Source organism: Cetorhinus maximus, chromosome 1, assembly GCF_964194155.1.
Source record: "Cetorhinus maximus chromosome 1, sCetMax3.hap1.1, whole genome shotgun sequence".
In the NCBI taxonomy this organism is placed as follows: domain Eukaryota; kingdom Metazoa; phylum Chordata; class Chondrichthyes; order Lamniformes; family Cetorhinidae; genus Cetorhinus; species Cetorhinus maximus.
In genome coordinates, this window is record NC_135879.1 from 143662640 (window position 1) to 143686608 (window position 23969).

The following is a 23969-nucleotide window of genomic DNA, read 5'->3' on the forward strand; positions in this document are numbered from 1 at the left end:
CAAAAGAAACTTTATTGCACATATAAAGTGAAATTAAACAAAGCAAACACCACTAACTTAACTCTATAGCTTATAAAGGCTTATGCTATAAACTAAGTTCTACATTTTAGTTCCCCCCCACCCAAAGAGTTTCGCTATCTCAGAAAATCTTGAAGGTTCATTCACTTTCCCTGGGACCAACCCAAAAGGTGTGCCACAGCCCTCTGGAATTTACTTCAATTCTCCCAAGTATTCCAGTTATTCCTCCAAGGTAAGATTCTATGGGGGTCCTTCCATTAGCTTTTTAGCTATGCAACCCTCCACGTTTTCCTTTACCGACCTCATGAATGGAAATACCTCCACTTCTTGTTCAGGTGGCCAGCAGATCCAACTGCCTTCCCACAGCTTTGCAATCTAACTCTCTTGACTCCTTTCTGCCACATGGCTACGAGGACTACTAGCCGCAAGCTAGAACCAATCTTATAGCTATTTTTCCCCTCACAAAATCCAAACTGATATCGAGCACCACCTGTATTCCATATGGTGAATGGTGCAATTAGTATTTTCTCTGCTTGAAGCACAGGCCTAACTATGGCCTCCTGTTAGATCTCTCAATCCAGTGAGATGCAGTCTTCACCAAAGCGAAGCTTCAACGGCCTGTGTGTGTTTCCAAACTGAACTGCCCGTTTTTGTCAGTAAACACACAAAAAACATTCTACCCAAGGCTCCACCCTGAATCAATATCTCCATGGCAATATGACATGCTTTGGGATGATTCAATCAGAAATGCAAATTAATTATTTTACCTTCAAGGCTACTCTTTATTCATATGGGTTGCAGAATCAATTTCTATCTCTAATGACGTTTTTACCACTCTTTCCCAGAATTGCTAGCTTTTAGCTTATTTTATTGAGATATCCATAGACAACCTGACTCTACCCAGAGGGCCAGAAATGGATCATTCATTGTTAAAGTGCCGACACTTCTCCCTCTGACCTTGTAAGATAAACATAGGTTAGCTTTTAACTGTTAATAATTCCCAGTGAATTGCATTCACTTCAGGATTATTACCAGATCTCAATCAGGATTTGACATTTATCTTACATTTAACACCTTAACCTCCAAAAACTAAAAAAGTTATATTTTAAAACATATGAATTTTCAACTTCCAGAATGTGTTTCCACTGTTTAGCATACATGTAGTCCTGTGTTGTAGCTTCACCAGGTTGGCACCTCACGTTTAGGTACTGCTCTTGGCATGCTCACATGCACTCTTCATTGAACTAGGGTTGATCCCCTGGCTTCACAGTATTGGTAGAATGAGGGATATGCTGGGTGATGAGGTGACTTATTTTGGTCGAGTACAATTCTACTGCAGCTGATAACCCACAGAGCCTCACGAATGTCCAGTTTCAGCTGCTAGATCTGTTCTCAATCTATCCCATTTAGCGTGGTGGCAGTGCCGCACAACACAATGGACGGTATCCTCCATGTGAAAATGGAACTTGGTCTCCACAAGGATGTACGGTGGTCATTCCAACTGATTCTGTCTTGGGCAGATGCCTCTTTAACAGGTAGACTGGCGAGGACAAGGTCAAGTCGGGCTTTTGTTCTTGTTGGTTCCCTCACCGACTACCATAGGCCCATTCTGACCTATATATCCTACATGATTCAGCCAGCTCAGTCAGTAGTGGTGTCACCACACCACTCTTGATGGCGGATATTGAAGTACCCGATCCAGAGTACATACTGTGCTCTTGCTACCCTCTGTTTTTTCAAAATAGTGTTCAACATGGCAGAGTACTGATTCTTCAGTTGAGGGAGGATGGAAGCAGGAGATTTCTTCACCCATATTTTACCTGATGCCATGAGGATTCATCGTGTCCTGAGTTAACATTGAGGATTCCTGGGGCTATTCCCTCCTGACTACATACCACTGTGCTGCCACTTCTGATAGGTCTGTCCTGCCCATTGGACTGGGAATACACTGACTGAAAGGCATGATTTGGCAAATATGGCTATGGCAGGCTGTTGTTTGACTAGTCTGTGGGCCAGCTCTCCCAATTTTGGCACATATCCCCAGATGCTAGTGAGGTGGAATTTGGAGGGTCATCAGAGCAGGTTGTGCCTTTGTCATTTCTGGTGTCTAGGTTGATGCCAGGTTTATTCTAATTTAACTTTTCTGTAGCAGTTTGATACAACGGAGCAACTTGCTAAGCTTTCAAAGGGCAATCAATAGACAATAACATTGCTGTGGATCTGGAGTCACATATAGGCCAGACCAGGTAAGGATGTCAAATTTCATTCTCTAAAGTACAACAGTGGACCAGATGAGTTCAATGGTTTCATGGACACCATTACTGAGACTAGCTTTTAGTTACAGATTTATTAATTTATTTTATTTAAATTCCACCAGCTGCTCTTGTGGGATTTGAATTTTTGTCTCCAGAGCACCAGTCCAGGCCTCTGGATTAAGTGTCCAGTAACATTATCACTATGTTACCATTGCCATAAATTGAAAATTTCAACCAAAGCAGCACTCAACCTTCTAACTTCCAAGGAATGCAATTCTGGGTTGGGTAACCTTGCCTCATAAATTAAGCTTTGGAGTCCAGAACTCAAACTCTAAAACCACAGATGCAAAGTAATCACTAGTATGAGGATAATGGGGTTGATGTCGTGTATGTGGACTTCCAAAAGGCTTTTGGTAAAGTTCCACATAGCAGATTTGTCCACAAAGTCAAATTCCTGGAATAAAAGGAACAGTGGCCGCATGGATACAAAGTTGGCTGAATGACAGGAAACAGAGAAGCAGTGAACGGCTATTTTTCAAATTGGAGGAAGGTGTATAGTACGAAGACCATTGCTATTCTTGGTCCATACTAATGGCCTAGACTTAGGTGTGCAGGGCACAATTTCAAAATTTTTAGAGGACACCAAACTTGGAAGTATCATGAACAGTGAGGAGGATCATGAGAAACTTCAAGTGGCACAAGGAATGTCAGAGACGCAACAGATGAAATTTATTCAGTTTTTATTCTTAATTCATTTCACTAAGAACGAGAAGTGGCAATATAAAGGTTACAATTCTAAAAAGGGTGCATGAACATACAGACCTGGGGGTATGTGTACACAAATCGTTGAAGGTGGGAGGGCAGGTTAAGAAAATGGCTAATGAGGCTTACAGGCTTCTGGGCTTTCTAAATAGAGTTGCAAAGTACAAAAACAAGGAAGTTATGGTGAACCTTTCTAACACACTAGTTCAATGTCAACTGGAGTACTGTATCCAATTCTACAGCCTTGACCCAAACATGGACAAAATGGAGCTGAACTCAAGAGATGAGGTGAGAGTGACTGCCCTCAATATCAAGGCATCATTCAACCGAGTGTGACATCAAGAAGCCCTAGCAAAATTGAAGCCAATGGGAGTCAGAGGATAAACTCCCCATAGGTTAGCATTATACCTAGCACAAAAAAAGATGGTTGCAGTTACTAGAGGTCAATCATTTCAGTACCAGGACATCGCTACTCCTCAGGTGAGTGTTCTAGGCCCAATCATCTTCTGCTGCTTCATCAATGACCTTCCCTTAAGGTCAGAAGTGGGGATGTTCGCTGATGATTACACAATGTTCAGCACCATTCGCAACTCCTCGGATACTGAAGCAGTCCATGTCCAAATGCAGCAAGACCTGGACAACATTCAGCTTTGGGCTGATAAGTAACATTCATGCCACACAAGTGCCAGGTAAAGGCCATCTACCCTTGTTATTCAATGGCATTATCTTTGCCAAATTCCCCAATACCAACATCCTGGGGGTTCAGTCGTCTCAATTTCTCTGCTCCTCTCACCCACTCTAACCTGTCTCTCTCTGAACTCGCTGCACTCCGTTCTCTCAGGTCCAACCCTGACATTGTCATCAAACCTGCTGACAAGGGTGGTGCTGTTGTTGTCTGGCGCACTGACCTCTACCTCGCAGAGACTGAGCGTCAACTCGCAGACACTTCCTCTTACCTCCTCCTGGAGCATGACCCTGCCACTGAACATCAAACCATTGTTTCCAGGACTGTTACTGACCTCATCTCCTCTGGAGATCTTCCTTCCACAGCTTCCAACCTCAGTCTCCCAACCTCGGACGGTCCGCTTCTACCTCCTACCCAAAATCCACAAACAAGACTGTCCCGGCAGACCGATCGTGTCAGCCTGTTCTTGCCCCACGGAACTCATTTTTTGCTGTCGACTCCCTTCTCTCTCCCCTTGTCCAGTCTCTTCCCACCTACATCCGCAATTCCTCTGACACCTTACATCATATCAACAATTTCCAGTTCCCTGGCCCCAACCGCCTCCTCTTCACCATGGACGTCCAATCCCTCTACACCTCCATCCCCCACCGGAATGGTCTGAGGGCTCTCAGCTTCTTCCTCAAACAGAGGCCCAAACAATCCCCATCCACCACTACTCTCCTCCGTCTGGCTGAACTTGTTCTCTCACTGAACAATTTCTCCTTAAACTCCTCTCACTTCCTCCAAATAAAAGGTGTGGCTATGGGTACCCCCATGGGCCCCAGTTATGCCTGTCTCTTTATGGGGTATGTGGAACATTCCTTGTACCAGTCCTACTCTGGCCCCCTCCCACAACTCTTTCTCCGGTACATCGATGATTACTTCGGTGCTGCTTCATGCTCTCGTCTGGACCTGGAAAAATTTATTAATTTTGCTTCCAATCTCCACCCCTCCATCATTTTCACATGGTCCATCTCTGACACTTCCCTTCCCTTCCTTGACCTCTCTGTCTCAATTTCTGGTGATAGACTGTCCACCAATATTCATTACAAGCCTACCGACTCCCACAGCTACCTTGACTACAGCTCCTCACACCCCACTTCCTGTAAGGACTCCATCCCATTTTCTCAGTTCCTTCGCCTCCGTTACATCTATTCTGATGATGCCAATTTCAAAAACAGTTCCATGACATGTCTTCCTTCTTCCATAACCAAGGTTTTCCACCCACGGTGGTTGACAGGGCCCTCAACCGTGTCTGGCCCATCTCCCGTGCATCCGTCCTCACACCTTCCTCTCCCTCCCAGAACCAGGATAGGGTCCCCCTTGTCCTCACTTATCACCCCACCAGCCTCTGCATTCAAAGGATCATCCTCCGCCATTTCTGCCAACTCCAGCATGATGCCACCACCAAACACATCTTCCCTTCACCCCCCCGGCGGCATTCGGCAGGGATCGTTCCCTCCGGGACACCCTGGTCCACTCCTCCATCACCCCCTTCACCTCAACCCCCTCCCACGGCACCTTCCCATGCAAGCGCAGAAGGTGCAACACCTGCCCCTTTACTTTCCCTCTCCTCACCGTCCAAAGGTCCAAACACTCCTTTCATGTGAAGCAGCAGTTCACTTGCACTTCACTCAATTTAGTCTACTGCATTCGCTGCTCCCAATGCGGTTTCCTCTACACTGGAGAGACCAAACGCAGACGGGGTGACCGCTTTGCGGAACACCTTCGGTCTGTCCGCAAGCATGACCCAGACCTCCCTGTTGCTTGCCGTTTCAATACTCCACCCTGCTCTCATGCCCACATGTTCCAGTGAAGCTCAACGCAAACTGGAGGAACAGTACCTCACCTTCCGACTAGGCAATTTACAGCCTTCCGGACTGAATATTGAGTTCAACAACTTTAGATCGTGAACTCTCTCCTCCATCCCCACCCCCTTTCCGATCCCCCTTTTTCCAATAATTTATATATATTTTTCTTTTCCCAACTATTTCCATTATTTTTAAATGTATTTCCATCCATTGTTTTATCTCTACCTTTTAGCCTATTTCAATCCCTTCCCCCCACCCCACCCCCACTAGGGCTATCTGTACCTTGCTCGTCCTGCTTTCTAACCTTAATGTCACCTATTAGCACATATCTTAGCTAATATCACCACCTTCAACACCTCTTTGTCCTTTTGTTTATGACATCTTTGGCAATCTCTTCTTTGCCTCTACCTATCACTGACCCTCTATCCAGCTCTACTTGTTCCATCCCTCCTTAAACCAGCTTATATTTCACCTCTCTTCTATTTTTCCTTAGTTCTGTTGAAGAGTCATACGGACTCGAAACGTTAACTGTGTTCCTCTCCGCAGATGCTGTCAGACCTGCTGAGTTTTTCCAGGTATTTTTATTTTTGTTTTTGTCCTGGGGGGGTTACCATTAACCAGAAACTGAACTGGACCAGCTATATAAATACTGTGGCTACAACAGCAGGTCAGAGGCTTCCCAAAGCCTGTCCACCATCTACAAGGCACAAGTCAGGAGTCTGATGAATATTCTCCACTTGCCTGGATGAGTGCAGCTCCAACAACACAAGGAGCTCAACATCATTCAAGACAAAGTAGTTTGTTTGATTGGCACCCGATCTACTAACATTCACTTCCTCCATCACCAACGCACAGTAGCAGCAGTGTGTACCATCTACAAAATGCACTGCAGGAACTCACCAAGGTTCCTTCAACAGCACCTTCCAAACAGCCTCTACCACCTAGAAGGACAAGGTCATCAGATGCAGGGGAACACCACCATCTGCAAGTTCCCCTCCAAGCCATACATTATCCTGACTTGGAAATATATTGCCATTGCTGGGTCAAAATCCCAGAACTCCCTTCCTAATAGCACTGTGGATGTACATACACCACAGGGACAGCAGCGATTCAAAAGGTGGCTCACCACCACCTTCTCAAGGGTAAGTAGGGATGGGCAATAAATGCAGGCCTCAGCAGCGATGCCTACATCCCGTGAAAGAATTTTTAAAATCTGGAATGGACTACTGAGAGTGTGGTGGAGGCAGATTCAATTATGGCTTTCAGAAGGGAATTGGATAATTATCTGAGAAGAAATTATCAGGGGAAAGACGGGAGGATTAAGGCTAGATGAGCTGCTCCTGCAGAGAGCCAGCAGGGACATGAAAGGCTGAATGGATTCCTTCTGTGCAGTAAAGGGAGATGGTGGTGTAGTGTTAATGTCACTGCACTAGTAATCCAGAGACCTGGGCTAATGCTCTGGGTACATGGGCTCAAATCCCACTACTGCAGCTGGTGGAATTTAATTCAATTAATAAAAAATCTGGAATATAAAACTAGTCTCATTAATGGCAACTATGAAACTATCACTGAATGTTGTAAAAACCCGTCTCATTCACTCATATCCTTTAGGGCATGAAATCTGTCATCCTTACCTGGACTGGCCTACATGTGACTCCAGACCCACAACAATGTGATTGACTCTTAACTGCCCTCTGAAATGGCCAAGTCACTTAGTTCAAGGGCAATTAGGATAGGCAACAAATGCTGGCCTTGGTCAGCCCATATCCCATCAAGGAATTTTTAAAAAGTAACCGTTCTATGATTCTATTCTATGACAATTAGCCCACTTCAAGAGAAACTACTTTACCCAGAAAGTGGTTAGACTGTGGAACTTGCTACTGCACAGAGTAGTTGAGATGATTAGCATTCGCATAGATATCTTCAAGGGGAAGCTGGATAAGTGCACAAGAGGGAAAGGAACAGAAGAAGGATATGCAGATAGGTTTAGATGAAGTGAAGTGGAAGGAAAACAATTAAAACAATGGAGTATCAACGCCAGCACTGACAAGTTGGCCAAAGATCTGCTTCTGTGCTGTAACTTAATCCACTTCCATCTCAGATTCCCCTTATCATTACTTTAAAAATAGTATATTCTCAATAATATGTGTTTCTTCTAACATATCAAATTGAATGTCTACAATTTCCCCAATTGATTTAAACCTGAAATGACTGGTCATCCTTTCCTGAATATTTTCTCCAGTGTGGCGGCCTCATAATTCGCAGAAGCTTCGGCAGTCTAATTGCATTAGTCTGGGCTGGATTTGAATTGAGGTTTTGGAATTGAAATGAACAGTATGTTGCTCCAACGCCAGCCCTCTGAAAACCACAACTTTTAACATTAATATCATCAGCTGAAGCAACTTATAAATGACAAAGAAAATATTGCAAAAAGAGGCAAAAGCAGCTGCATATAAAAATGTAATAGTTATCACTTTCAATGGTTTAGTGGATAAAATCACAACCAATGTGGTCCTAACCCTTAGGAACCAAGGGATTGCATGTTGAATTTGCTGGTATTTACCAGGTGGCAAGTGGGGAATTAAAGCTGGTTATATTACATCCGTGCTATGGAGGAGTAATAAGAAAATCATCAAAATTCTTGTTCTTGGTTGCTGTCCAGTGACGAATGCTGCACAGTGCAGGTTATGAAACTACTCAGATCATGCTGATCTCAGACACTGTTCCATCTTTTCTTAAAGACTGGAATAATTTTTGTAATTTTCTAATGGTAGTTATGGCAGAGTTAACCTTCAGTCTCACCATACAACCTGAGAATGTTGGCACTGGATGACAAAGCTGAAAATAATGCATTGCTTTATTTGTTCTCAGGATGCTGGTGGCCCAGAGAATACAGTACCTATTGCCTATCCTAGTTGTTGCTGCTTGTACAAGTGAACAACTTGTTAGAGCATTTCAAGAGCCATTGAGAGATATGCAGTGTAGAACTGACTGAAGGCACACAAAGGCCAATCTAGGTAGGGATGAGGAGGTTACCATCCCTGATGGGCATTCATAATACAGTTGGACTTTTAACAATCGGTAATATTCACATTCAATTTTCTGGAACCACATTTATTCAGCTCAATTCCACACATAGTCAGTCAGTTGCCAGTCTAACACCACAGGCAGTCCTCCAACTTACCTCAACGACTCAGGAAGGAAATCCCTCACTTGCAGAAAACAATAATTAACTCTGACCCACCCCAGCCAAAAAAACTAAAAGATGATCAGTTCAATTTGGAATATCCTCTGTTTTCATCCTCACAGTAACTATGCAAGTCTAAATTTTCTTCCTGCATAGTCTTATTTATCACACAAAACATAAACTCTTATTATGTATATAATTTATCCTTCACATGATTCATATTTTACATTTTTTGCTTGTTCTGGGATATCTTTTGTGAACATCAAAAATGGTTCAGGATGTCAGAATTGCACTTATCTGTCTACTGAACTGTGCAACCAACCTTTACTGCATTTTTCTTTGCCACCACTCCCCAGTATAAAACGTTAACAACTCATCTGCATCCAAACTAAACACAGAAAGTATTAAAAGCATTAATATTAATATCTTCACAAGCTTCAAATGCAGTTTAAAATATTTCAATTGTGCTACTCCCTGTTAATTCTCTCATACACATTTTATTAGACTATACAAAAATAAAAAGGCAATATCAGAAGCAATAGGAAATGCTGATTTGATAACTTAGATTGGTAAGCTAGATACTGTTTTGTTTGGCATGGAAGTGGTTATCAAATATCACTGCTAACCAGAATATATTAAACCTTAAAGGAACAACACTTTACCATTGGTGTAAAACCATGAAAAATATTTCTGCAGAATAGCATTCCAATACCTATTTGTTTTAAAAGGCCTTACTTTGGTTGGGATAAGCATCCTGGAGCTATGATATTCTGGGTTTCTTCATTATTTTGGATAGCTGTTAGATCCACCATATTAATCTTCACATCATTGGTGAGCCCTGGAAACCTGGGCAGAATGCTAAGAATTTTCTCAACTAGATTGTCACCATGATGAGCAACAGAACCTGTGGAAAAATAACACTGTTTAGTATGTTTACATTTAAATCTGTTTTCTCGAGGGACAGTATATATAGTGAAGTATTAGAACAACTCTGATCTTCCTTATGTATAGGTTCTGTGTCAAATATTGTAGAAATCACTAAGAATAAGAGAATTCATTGGACCAAAGAAGTGAACAAGAATTTCAAAACTGCACTTAAAAAGCTTGGTGACATTCTAAGACCCAGTAAGGGGCTCCAATGCTCCACCAGACTAATTATTAGGGAGGCATACAACACGAAGAATTCATAGGTAAACATTTGGAGAGAATTCGTGCTCCCATTGTTATTCAAGAATGCTGAGGGGGCAGGAAGCTCAGATTTGGCTGTAATGTCCAATAAACAGTTAAGAATAACAATTTTTTTTTTAAGTATACAAATACATTTTTAGCCTGTAAACTAATCATGAATAGTAAGAACGTAAGGTTCCACAAAATGCATCAATTAATTGCCATTTCAAAGAAAATGCATTGTCATCAGCTATTTAATTGCTGTATGCTGGACAAGTTTTCTAGAAGATGATTTAAATCAACACAAAGGATTCCAATTATATAATTATCTCTGTTTTTAAACAGGTACTTAAATTAAAGCAAAATTAAAACATGAAACAGGTTTCAACTAATGCAAGATCAGGAACTGCGATTTATTCTCACGTGAGCGTACAAATTACTTACGTTCAAGTTAGCAAAATTCATGTTTCTTTCTGCATCCAAAATATTGCCCTAAATAGACAAACTTATCTACTTGTTCCAATATTGGACCATCCACTTCAATCTTCACTCCAGTTTCTTATATCTCAGGGACCTGCCTGAGCTGGGTTCTAGATGGTGTCCAAAAACAACATGGACAACATCAACATTTCCATATACCAATACCCAAAAAAAGATTCCCATAGAAGAAAAGAGAGTTAGAAGGAAAGCAAAAATAAAACTGCAAGTGCTGGAAATCTCAATAGAAAATGCTGGAAACACTCAGCAGTTCAGGCAGTATCACTACTAACAAAAGATCATCAACCTGTTTCTCCACGTATGCCACCTGATCTGCTGAGTATTTCCAACATTTTCGGGGTTTTTTTTGGAGTTGGCAGGGTTATTTAAAGTATTCTCCTCAAACACATATTTTTCAGACGGGAGAAATAAGACTAGTCACAGATAGCCTAATGGAAGCCTGCTCCTTCAGTTCAGGTGCGTCAGCAACATATGCATTAGATCGCAGCAAACAGCTCTCAATGAGACTGGCACCAAACTAACTTAGACTGGATACTAAATAGCAAGACGTAGACAAGTTAATGCAAATGCAAATATAAACTTGAGTTTGAGATTTATAAAGTGCAAAGACGAGTAATATGAAGCAGCTTTGCTGAATTTAGGATTTTTTTTTAATTACACACCTTCATTTTTTTTACTACAAAATATCATAGATCAAGTAAAATCTTGAAGTTTAGAATACGGATTGAGTGCGAACACCAAAAAGACAAAAGCAATGTTAGTCAGAAGGAATACATTGGAAGAAACTGGAGTGAAGTTTGAAGCAGATGGTGTCACACTGGAACAATTAGATAAGTTTGTCCATTTAGGGCAAATGATAATAGGAGATGGTAGATGTGATATCAAAATCAGGAGGATAGATATAGACAAAAGTAATTAAGTGTAGATGAAGGATGTACTAACAACAAGAAAACTTAAGCTTTTAGCAAGGAAAAAACTCATAAGATGCTACATTCTATCCACTTTCCTTTATGCCTCAGAAACCTGGACAAAAAATAAAAATCTGTGGAAGAAAAGAGAGGCCTTTGAAGTGTGAATGTTAAGACTTTGCTTAATATTTTTATTTGGGCTGCTGATGCTTTTCTTCAGGGTTATTTGGAACAAGGGATACTGAAAAGCATGTCAATATTTGCATATGTGTCAGAATGCAATTCAGAGCAGTTTAAAAACATTTCTTAGAATCATGGAAAGATACAGCAAGGAAGGCATCAATTAAGCCCAATGGTCTTGTGCCAGCTCTGAGAGTGTGATCCAATTAGTCCCAGACCCCTGCCCTTTCCCTGTAGCCCTGCAAATTTTCCCTATTGAATGTTGATTCAGTTTCCTTTTGAAAGTTATGAATAAAACTGTTTCCACTACCCTTACAGACAGTGCAGTACTGTTTATGAATTATCTATGAGGGTTAGAAGAAAGAAATTTAATTTAGTATTGTCCTCGAGAAAGGATCTTTCTATAAGAGCATAAATTACAAAAGTTTAGACATATAATCCCTCAACCTGTATGATGTTTCCTTAATTACAAGCATTTTATTTTAGCTGACTTTAAAACATTGGTGGTTGTTCCTTTGAACATCTCATATTGTTCCACCTTTCATGTAAAATCCTGGTTCTCTGCCACCTGTCCAAGTACCATTCCAATTTTCCTCGATGAGCTATCTTCACTGGTTTCCTCCCTCTGCACTGAGCAACTTCTCATCCTAAATGATTTCAACTTCCATCTCAATTCATCATGTTCTCACTCCTGAGTTCATTGTCCTCTTATCCTCCCTTAATTTTAAACCATGTAAACTACCCAACCCACATTCAAGGTCATGCAATTAATTTCACAATGTCACGTGGTCTCAATACTCCCATAGTATCAATCACAGAAACAGCTATCTCTGATCAGTTCCTTGTATCACTCCCCACCCACATCCACTTCCCCCTCCAAACCCCACTTCCTTCACGCCAGCCCCTGGATAAAACTCTTTCCCAATTCATTTACAACTGCACTCTCAAAATCCCAAATGTCTAGTCTTTGGCCCTCCATTCACCACGGTATTTCTGCAGTTACCAACTGGTTCAGCCGCACCCTCTCCTCCACCATTGATGCCCTAGTCCCCATTAAAATTATTACTCCCTCAAGCCCTGGCTGTACCCCAACACACCTGGTGTAGCCCTTAACTCCACTCCCTTAAGTCCAAAGTACACAGATTTGAATGGATATGGCACACAACTAGTTTAGTCATTCACCATTGGATCTGGCTGGACCACATAAATCACTATTCGATCCTGTTCTTGTCTGCAGAAAAGTGCTCACTATTCCAGGATCATCCTGGAATGGAATAGTAAAACACTGGCTTCATTTCACAGCTGCAAAGCATCTTCTTAAATCCCTCTCCCCTGTCCCTCCACCCTCACCTCCAACAATGTGTGAAGAATTCATGGATTTCTTTGTCACCAAGAGTGAGATCATCCCTTCAGCTGCCTCTTCCAATTCCCTCCCTTCCCCTAGCCCAGCGGACTTAACTTCCCCCTTCCCTAGCTCTGAACTCGCATCTTTATCTAATTCCTCGCTTTCTCCAATCTCTTCCCAGCTCCCATGTTAGCTGACATTGTTCACAGTTCTCTCTCCTCAGGTTCTGTCCCTTTTTTCTTTGAATATGCTGTCATCACACCACTCTGCAAAAAAAGAACCCTTGACTCCACCACCCTAGCAAACTACCATCCCATCTCCAACCACCCTTTTCACTGCAATGTCCTTGAACGTGTTGTCACCTCCAAAATTCACACCCATCTTTCCAGTCATCACAACTGAATGCCTCCACCAGGTTTCCACACCTGCCATAGTACCAACATGGCTCAAAGTCACAAATGGCATCCTGGGTGACTGTGACAAAGGCAAAGTGTCCCCCTATCCTTCTCAACCTGTCTTCAACCTTCAGCACAGTTGATCTCACCATCCTCCTCCAATACCTCTCAACCATTGTCCAGCGGGGTGGGACAGCAAATGTCTAGATCCATTCTAGATCGGAAAATCGCGATCCATGACTTCTCTTCCTATTCCCACACTCAAAGATCGATCCTTGGACCTCACTTATTTCTGAATCACATGCTGCTTCTAAGCAACATCACCCAAAGACACAACATCAATTTCCGCATGTACGCTGACGATTCCCGGTTTTACCTCACTACCACCTCTCTCGACCCCTTCACTGTCTTTAAATTGTCAGGCTGCTTATCTGACAGTACTGGATGAGCAGAAATTTCCTCCGTTTGAATACTGGAAAGACCGAAGGTATTGTCTTCGGTATGTGCCACTAACTCTGCTCCATCACCTGCGACTTTATCCCTTTCTGTGGCAAGTGTATGAGGTTTCTAGGCAGAGTAGATAAGGAAAAGCTGTTCCTATTGGCAGAATGGTCGAGAATGAGAGGACACCGATTAAAGGTGACTGGCAAAAGAAGCAATGGAAACATGAGGTTAGGATCTGGAATACACTGCCTAATACTGTGGTCAAGACTGTGATAACAGGACACTGGAAAATATCAACAGCATGGACAAAGTCAGCATGGATTTATGAAAGGGAAAATAATGTTTGACAAACCTATTGGAGTCCTTTTGAGAATGTAACTAGAATAGATAAGGGAGAACCAGTGGATATGGTGTATTGGGATTTTCTGAAAGCTTTTGATAAAGTCCCACATAAGAGGTTAGTTTGCAAAATTAAAAGACATGGAATTGGGGGTAATATAGCGGCATGGATTCAGAATTGGGTTAGCGGACAGGAAACAGAGAGTATGAATAAGTGGGTCTTTTTTGGAATGGCAGGCGGTGACTAGTGGGGTACCACAGGGATCAGTGCTTGGGCCCCAGCTATTCACAATACACATCAATGATTTGAATGAGGGAACCAAATGTAATATTTCCAATTTTGCTGATGACATGAAACTTGGTGGGAATGTGAGCAATGAGGAGGGTGTTAAAAGGCTTCAAGGAGATTTAGACAAGTTGAGTGAGTGGGCAAATACATGGAAGATGCAGTATAACGTGGATAAGTGTGAAGTTATCCACTTTGGTAGGAAAAACAGAATGGCAGAGTATTATTTAAATGGTGATAGATTGGGAAACGTTGATGTACAAAGGGACCTGGGTGTCCTTGTACACCAATCACTGAAAGCAAGCATGCAGGTGCAGCAAGCAGTTAAGGCGGCAAATGCCATGTTGGCCTTCATTGCAAGGGGGCTTCAATACAGGAGCAAGGATTTCTTACTGCAGCTGTACAGGGCCTTGGTGAGCCACACCTGGAGTGGTGTGTGCAATTCTGATCTCCTTGCCTAAGAAAGGATAGACTTGCCATAGAAGGAGTGCAGCAAAGGTTCACCAGACTGATTCCTGGGATGGCAGGATTGTTGTATGAGGAGAGGTTGGGCCGACTAGGCCTGTATTCACTGGAGATTAGAAGAATGAGAGGAGATCTCATTGAAACATATAAAATTCTGAGAGGGCAAGACAGACTGAATGCAGAGATTTTATTTCCTCTGGCTGGGGTGTCTAGAACAAGGGGTCACAGTCTCAAGATACAGGGTAGACCATTTAGATCTGAGATGAGGAGACACTTCTTCACTCAAAGGGTAGTGAACCTATAGAATTCTCTACCACAGAGGGCTGTGGAGGCCAAGTCACTGAATATATTTAAGAAGGAAATAAAGATTTCTGGACTCTTAAAGGCGTCAATAAGTACAGGGGGAGCGCAGGAATATGGCGTTAAGTTAGAAGGTCAACCATGATCATATTGAATGGCGGAGCAGACTCGAAGGGCCAAATGGCTTACTCCTGCTTCTATTTTCTATGTTTCTAAGACAGACTCTATCCAGGCATTCAAAAGAAAATTAGATAATTATCTGAAAAAAAAACAAATGCAGGACAGCTGGAAAAAGGTGGGGAATGGGGCTTGGAGAGTTGTTCTTACAGGGAATCGGCAAAGACACAGCAAGCCGAATGGCCTCCTCTGTGCAGTAACCATTCTATGATTCTAAATTGTTTGCAAACTGAGTGACATCTGGCCCAGAGATGAGCTTGCAACCACATGTTCACACCATCACTAGGTCCACCTATTTTCTCTTGGGCAACTTTGACCAACTTCAATCCGCCTCAGCTCAACCACTGCTGAAAGCCTCATTCATGCCTTTGTAACCTCAAGAATTAATTATTCTAACACGCTCCTGGCTGATCTCCCACACTCTACCCTCCAGAGTTCATCCGAAACCTGGCTGTCTTTATCTTTATTCACACCAAGTCCCGTTCATTCATGACCCCTGTGCTCGCTGACCTACAATGGCTTCCAGTTAAGCAACACCTCAAATTTAAAATCCTCATCCTTGCTTTTAAATCTCTCCATGGCCTCAGCCTTCCTTATCTCTATAATCTCCTTGAGCCCCACAACCCTCCGAGACATGTGCGGTCTTCTAATTCTGGCTTCTTGAACATCCCCGATTTTATTTGCTCCAACATTGGTGGCTGCGCCTTTAGCTGCCTGTGCCAAGCTCTGGAATTCTATCTCTAAACCTCTCCACTTCACTTTCTCCTTTAGGACACTGTAAGGAACACATCTTTTTATTTCTGTTGGACTGTTGTAAAGAACATATCTTTTTATTTTCTGTTGGACTGGGGATTAAAATTACAAAAGCTGCAGGTTGAAAGACATGTCCACTGGAACAGGATGAGAGATATATACAATGTTGTAGTCCTGGAACAAAGTGTGCCATGAAAGACAGGATGGAGCCAAAAAGGAGTCCTAGACCAAAGGAGCTGCCCGGCAACAATGTTTTAATTGGCTCCTGACCAGGTTGTGTGTGAGAAGCACTGCAGCAGAATAGCTCCTATCCTGAAAGGATCAAGACCTAAAACCTCTTGCTCCTGTGTGGAAGATCACAGTAATTCCACAGCTAGCTTTTTCTTCTCATACCTCTATAACCTGCTCTCTCGCTGAAAACCCCTGTCAAAAGGCAAAGGGAAAAATCACAGTTAGAGACATTGAAAGGCAAGTGTTCAACCAGTGAACTAAATACTGAAAGTGCTGGAAGACCACCTTGTGTCATCAACAAGAACTGAAAGGAATTTGGAAGACAAAGACCAAAATCAACCCATAAAATCCTGTGATAAAAGCAAATACTGCGAACGCTTGAAATCTGAAACAAAAACAGAAAATGCTGGGAAAACTCAGCAGGTCGAACAGCATCTGTGGAGAGAAAAAAAACAGAGTTAACATTTCGAGTCCATATGACTCTTCTTCAGAGCTGAAGAAAAGTCATATGGACTCAAAACGCTAACTCTGTCTTTCTCTCCACAGATGCTGTTAGACCTGCTGAGTTTTTACAGCATTTTCTGTTTTTGTTGTATAAAATCCTGCACTCCGGAATTGGTGCTATTGAACTGTTTTATTCCACCTTGAGAATCCATGTTTTTGTGTGTCTTATACGTCTTGTATGTGAGCGTATAGGGATTTAAGAAGGGGTAGAACTTAGGTTATAGAGTTAGAAATTAGCAGTTCATGTTTCTTGCTTTTGCCACTGGTTAATGACAGTTTGTTCAATAAACAGTTATTTACTTATTAAGTTTACACACCCGGTGCTCATATTGTGTTAACCTAAATCAAACAGTTAGGTAGAATTGGGACAATCTGGTAGTTTGGTCAAACTTTTCACATTTGTCACAGCTCGGGGATTAGTGGGGTTTGATTTTACAGCGCACTATCCCCAGTGAGTCATGACAACACTCCTCTCCTTCAAACCTAACTTTATGACCAAGCTTTTGATCATCTGCCCTAATCCGCTTATATGGCTCAGTGTCATATTTTGTTTTGTAATACTCCTCTGAAGTACCTTGAGACCAGTGATCCCTTTAAAAGCTGGTTGCTGTGTGTGTGACCCCTTTCATTATCTGCATTGCTGCGCACACGTGTTGCTTATCCCAGAACACGTCATGTCCTACATGCTATCTTTCAATTTGCCAAACAGCTGCCCCTACAACTTAGCAAAAACATTGCTTGGGACATTTTATTAGATTAAAGGTACTATATAAATAAGTTGTTCTTGCACTTTTTCTTTCCTCTTCCCAAAAGGCAGCAACATTAATGTCTCACACAAAGGTGACAAAAGGAGCATTGTCTCTAATCAACTATTTGGGCATCCGAATATCTTCTAATAATATTAAGTAGGTGCACAGGAGCAAACAATGCTATAATATTTACCATGACTACTTGTGACTTAACAAGAAAAAGAGACAACTTCCAAAACCTCTTCATGCTAAAAATAAATCATAACAGTAACCAAGTACATTGGGATATAGTAATATTGAATGTGGGAAACAATGCAAAATAATGGAAAAAAGACAACTTGAAACATTGGGGAATAAGGTTTGCACTTTCCCCTAACATAAGTTTAACTATTTCCTACATAATTACCACACTCAATTGATACTCCTAACAATAGAGTTATGTGGATATGCAATTAAAAAGTTGATGACAACCAGTAACAGCAAGCATTAATTCTGGGTTGCAAATAATATATTGCAACACAACCTGAAATGTGACAGAACAATAAAAATCCATGAATCGATAATGTACCTGAGAGATCAAGTGTGCGATCTATAAAGACGATAGATGCCTTATGTTGAGCAGTTTTCCTTCTGTGTTTTGCCTGTGGGTAATTAGCAAGCTCTCCTGCAATTATTCTGCTAGTAGGTCCAACTGCAAAACATTCCTCTTTGAGCTGCAGAACTTCAAACATAGAGTTCAAGGACGAAACGAGTGACCTGATCTGTACTTGAAGTTCAAAGGGCAAAGACTGGAAGTCTACGTCGTTCAGGCTCCCGAATTTCTTCTTGTCAGGTCTGGTATTGTTGAGTAATTTCAGATCCTGAGGCACAAACGAAAACAAGGACGAATAGGCTGCAGTGACGAAAAAGTGGGGAGCGAGGGGCGCGATTAATATGGGCAGGTGCATGACTTCGGCGGTGTAATTCATGTTACCCATCCACTGGCACAACAGCTCCCCGAATTGCTCGAAGACCAGTTCCTGCTCCAGTTCGGCCATCACATTATTGGCAAACAGGTGGACAGAGTGGCTGACAGCGGTGATCACCACACAATACTGGAAGGAGCTGAGGCTCACAATGTCATGGATCACGTCTGCTGTGCGTCCCTTCAGCAAAGTGCTCACCACAAATACCGCTTTGGCCTGCCCCGGGGCCCCCGCTTCGAAGCTGCTGAACTCTTTGACGTTCAGGGCCCCAGCCTGGAGCAGCCTGTCCATCCCGCCGGCCCAGTGCAAGCTCTCGGCGCACGCCGCGTCCATGAACACCACGGCCCTCTTCACCTTGTCGCACACCTTCCCCCAGGTGTGGTGGGCAAGGCCGGTCAGGCCCGGCCCCGTGCCGGCTCCATCACTCATGCTCTCTCAATAAAGCTGCCCTCCCGTCTCTATGGTCACAACAACAGGCAACTTTCGACACGCCGGTCCCTTAAAGATGACGATGCACAGAATTGGACGCAATGACCGCCCTCGGCATCGGGATTATTAGTGCGCATGCGTGGTTTCCGTGACGTTCAAACCTTGAAACTCTTGCACTCTTGCTTCAGGAATGTAATCGATTATTAAGCCAACATTTTTGGTTCATTAGATTTAAAACATTTGGTGCTTGATAAGGTTTCCCTCTGCAGTCTTCCACTGAAGGAATTTTCACAGGAGGTGCACAATTGAGTGCAATGGATGGTGACATTAATTATGATACTTGGTGGTTACTAATGTAAAAATTTAGTAATAACTGTTGAATTAATTAATCATTAAATCTCTGGCGGTGCTTAGTTAGTTTGGCCCCTGTTTGTAAAAAATATACAGTATCTCAAAAACTAATGGATGGATTTATAAAAAAAACTTGGTGCACAGATAGGATATGGCCCAAAGCAGAACTGATTTGCACCCCTTTGTCCATGATATCTTTGGCAATCTCTTCTTTGCCTCCACCTATCACTGGCCCTCTATCTAGCTCCACCTGTCCCATCCCCCTCTACCAGTTTATATTTCACCTCATTTCTCTATTTCCTTAGTTCTGATGAAGAGTGATACGAACTCGAAATGTCAACTGTGTTCCTCTCTGCAGATGCTGTCAGACCTGCTGAGTTTTTCCAGTTATTTTTGTTTTTGTTTTAGATTTCCAGCATCCGCAGTATTTTGCTTTTAACTGATTAGCTTTTGATGGATAAGCAGATCCAGACCATGGAATTTTTTAAAGGAACTGTTAACACTGGGAGATAGGGCAAATTCACTTTTTTTTAGGATGTTTGTTGTTTTAGAATGTTGTGGATTGTCTCATCTGCTGTGGTGGAATTTGTGACAGCTGCCAAATATGAGCAGAGTTTTCAGAGCAGATTGTTGGATGGGGATTGGCCTCAAGCCTTCTCAGTGAGATGGAAGCTTTTAAATTTTTTTTCACCTTTGTAGTTACAGAGCATCAATCAGGCAAGGAAAAGCCTCAACGAAGAATTGTGTAATTGAGTTGAGTTGAATTGTGTAGTTGAGTTAACACGGGGTGGTGGAGTATGCACTCTACTGAGTACCCTTTTCAATTGTTATAGAGTATCATATGTTACTGTCCAATCTGGGTGATTTCACATTGCATTATATTGGATATATTGAACAGAAACAGACCATTCAGTCCAACTAATCTATGCTGGCGTTTATGCTCCACTTGAGTGTCCTCTCAACCTCATCTACCTCTGTCAGCATGACCTTCTCCTCCCTTCTCCCTCATATGCTTTTCCAACTTTCCCTTAAATGCCTTTACACAATTTACTTCAATTACTCCCTGTGACATCGAGTTCCACGTTCTCACCACTCTTTTGATAAATAAGTTCCCTCTGAATTTTCTATGTATAAGAACTTAAGAAATAAGGGCAAGAGTAGGTCATTTGGCTCCTTCAGTCTGCTTTGCCAATCAATAAGTTCATAGCTGATCTGATTGTGGCCTTAACTCCACTTTCCTGTCTGTACCCATAACACTTGACTCCCTTGTCAATCAAAAATCTGTCTAACACAGCCTTGAATATATTCAATAACCCAGCATTGACTGCTCATTGGGGAAGAGAATTCCTAACACTAGTGAGCCTCTGAGAGAGGAAATTCTTACTCACATTTGTCTTAAATGGGAAACCCCTTATTTTGAAAGTGTACTCACTAGTTGTTGATTTAATATCCTCTCATCATCTACCCTGTCAAGCCCCCTCAGAATCTTATATGTTTCAATAAGATCACCTCTCATTCTTCTAAACTCCGATAAGTAAATGCCCAATCTGCTCAACCTTTCCTCATAAGACAAATCCCTCATCTCAGGAATCAGCCTAGTGAACACAAGCCCCTGTTATGGACAGAAGGAGATATAATTTCAACCAGCCTGATTTCTCCTCTCACCACCCTTCCGTAAACAGAAAGGTGCTTTTGATTTTTGATTTCGCCCTTTATAAGTGGTGGCATATTTTCCCCCAATCCCTCAGTTTGGGAATGACCCAATCCTCTATTAATAACCCCATGCAAACTCGAGATAGGGTAAAATCAGAGGGTTGGTTTATTTTACACACACTCAAATCGCAGGGAGGGAATGTCGTTATGTAACTTCGGTACATTCACACAATAAAAGAGGGATAAGGAAAAGACGTACAGGGAAAAGACCACACAAAAAAGAGTTATTACTTCACATGAGTCCAGAGTCCAGTAAGTCACTGACCAAGAAACGTTCTTTCAGTTGGCTTTGTCTAGCAGAAAGTCTGTTCTTTATCGTAGGAGCTCAGTTGAAGGCTGAGGCAGGTGAAGATGCAGTATTCTTGCATTCTGGGAATTGGGTTCACTATGTAGGCAAAATGCAGGATTCTTTCTGGAGACCAGGCTTTGAGAGAGACGGAGGTCAGAGGCAGGCTGCTGTAGCCTGCAGTCCTGTTACCTCTTGTGAGGTTAAACAGCAACTGAAGATAGAACCCTGAAGGTGTCGTGTGACAGGGTGTTTTCGGGTCGAGTCATTCAGCTAACGAGGTTCCCACTGTATTTTGAGCAAGTAACTGTGGAACCATTAGCACAAGAGATGAGTCGGAAACCGGACAGACCACCCAGCATCGAACTAGGCACCTGAAATGACAATGGCAATATCAGCCCTGTCAACCCTGCAAATTCCTCCTTACTAACATCTGGGGGATAGTGCCAAAATTGGGAGAGCTGTCTCACAGACTAGTCAAACAACAGCCTGACATAGCCATCCTCACGGAATCATATCTTACAGATAATGTCCCAGACACCACCATCACCATTTCTGGGTATGTCCTGACCCACTGGCAGGACAGACCCAGCAGAGGTGGAGGCACAGTGGTAAATAGTCAGGAGGGAGTTGCCCTGGGTCCACAACATTGACTCCGACCGCCATGAAGTTTCATGGCATTAGGTCAAACATGGGCAAGGAAAGCTCCTGCTGATTACCACGTGCCGCCCTCTCTCAGCTGATGAATCAGTGCTCCTCCATGTTGAACACCACTTGGAGGAAGCACTGAGGTGGCGAGGGTGCAGAATGTACTCTGGATCGGGGACTTCGACGTCCACCACCAAGAGTGGCTCGGTAGCACCACTACTGACCGAGCTGGCCAAGTCCTAAAGGACATAGCTGCTAGACTGGGTCTGCGGCAGTTGGTGAGGGAATCAGCAAGATGGAAAACATACTTGACCTCATCCTCACCAACCTGCCTGCCGCAGATGCATCTGTCCATGATAGTATCGGTAGGAGTGACCACCGCATAGTCGTTCTCGAGGCAAAGTCCAGCCTTCACATTAAGCATACCCTCCATCGTGTTCTGTGGCACTACCACTGTGCTAAATGGGATAAATTTGGAACAGATCTAGCAACTCAAGACTGGGCATCCATGAGGCACTGTGGGCCATCAACAGCAGCAGAATTGCACTCGAGCACATCTGTAACCTCGTGGACCAGCATATCCCCTACTCTACCATTGCCATCAAGCCAGGGGATCAACGCTGGTTCAGTGAAGAGTGCAGGAGGGCATGCCAGGAGCAGCACCAGGCATACCTAAAAATGAGGTGTCAACCTGGTGAAGCTATAACTCAGGACTAATGGCGTGCAAAACATTGGAAGCAGCAAGTATTAGACAGGGCTAAGCGATCCCACAACCAACAGATCAGACCCAAGCTCTGCAGTCCTCCCACATCCAGTCTTGAATGCTGGTGAACAATTAAACAACTCACTGGAGGAGGAGTCTCCACAAATATCCCCATTCTCAATGATGGAGGAGCCCAGCACATAAATGCAAAAGATAAGGCTGAAGCATTTGCTACAATCTTCAGCCAGAAGTGCCGAGTGGATGATCCATCTCAGCTTCCTCTGGAGGTCCCCAGCATCACAGATGCCAGCCTTTAGTCAATTCGATTCACTCCACGTGATATCAATAAGCAGCAGAAGGCACTGGATACTGCAAAGGCTATGGGACCTAACAAAATTCCGGCAATAGTACTGACGACTTGTGCTCCAGAACTTGCCCAGCTGTTCCAGTACAGCTGCCCAGCATCTACCTGGCTATGTGGAAAATTGCCCAGATATGTCCTGTACACAAAACGCAGGACAAATCCAATGCGGCTAATTGTCACCCCATCAGTCTACTCTCGATCATCAGTAAAGTGATGGAAGGAGTCATCAATAGTGCTATCAAGATGCATTTGCTTAGCAATAACCTGCTCACTGACGCTCAGTTTGGGTTCTACCAGGACCACTCAGCTCCTGACCTCATTACAGCCTTGGTTTAAACATAGACAAAAGAGCTGAACTCCAGAAGTGAGGTGAGAGTGACTACCCTTGACATCATGGCAGCATTTGACCGAGTGTGGCATCAGAGAGCCATAGCAAAACTGACGTCAATGAGAATTAGGGGGAAAACTCTCCATTGGTTGGAGTCATGCCTAGCATAAAGGAGGATGGTTGTGGTTGTTGGAGGTCTCAGTTCCAGGACTTCACTGCAGGAGTTCCTCAGGGTAGTGTCCTAGACCCAACCATCTTCAGCTGCTCCAACAATGACCTTCTTTCCATCATAAGATCAGAAGTGGGAATGTTTGCTGATGATTGCACGATGTTCAGCACCATTTGCGACTCCTCAGACACTGAAGCAGTCCATACCCAAATGCAGCAAGATCTGGACAATATCCAGGCTTGGGCTAACAAGCAGCACACAAGTGCCAGGCATGACCATTTCCAATAAGAGGGAATCTAACCATTACCCATTGACATTCAATGGTATCGCTGAACCTCCCCACTACCAACATCCTGGGGGTTATCATTGACCAGAAACTGATCTAGACTAGCCATTTGACTACTGTGGCTACAAGAGCAGGTCAGAGGCTAGGAATCCTGTGGTGAGTAACCCATCCCCTAACTCCCCAAAGCCTGTCCACCATCTACCAGGCACAAGTCAGGAGTTTGATAGAA

At 43.0% G+C, this 23969-nt stretch overlaps 1 protein-coding gene across 1 annotated transcript in view; it reads right to left on the reverse strand.

Moving 5' to 3' along the window:
* The window catches only part of scfd2 (sec1 family domain containing 2), a 361104-nt gene extending 342137 nt beyond the window's left edge, over positions 1 to 18967 (reverse strand). The window contains exons 1-2 of the mRNA XM_078547836.1: positions 18067 to 18967; positions 9493 to 9661 (exon numbers count right to left, since the gene is read on the reverse strand). Coding sequence (XP_078403962.1) covers positions 9493 to 9661; positions 18067 to 18892 — 995 coding nt within the window. The 5' untranslated portion in view covers positions 18893 to 18967. The remainder of the gene's footprint in view (positions 1 to 9492; positions 9662 to 18066) is intronic.
* Positions 18968 to 23969: the final 5002 nt, after the last annotated feature.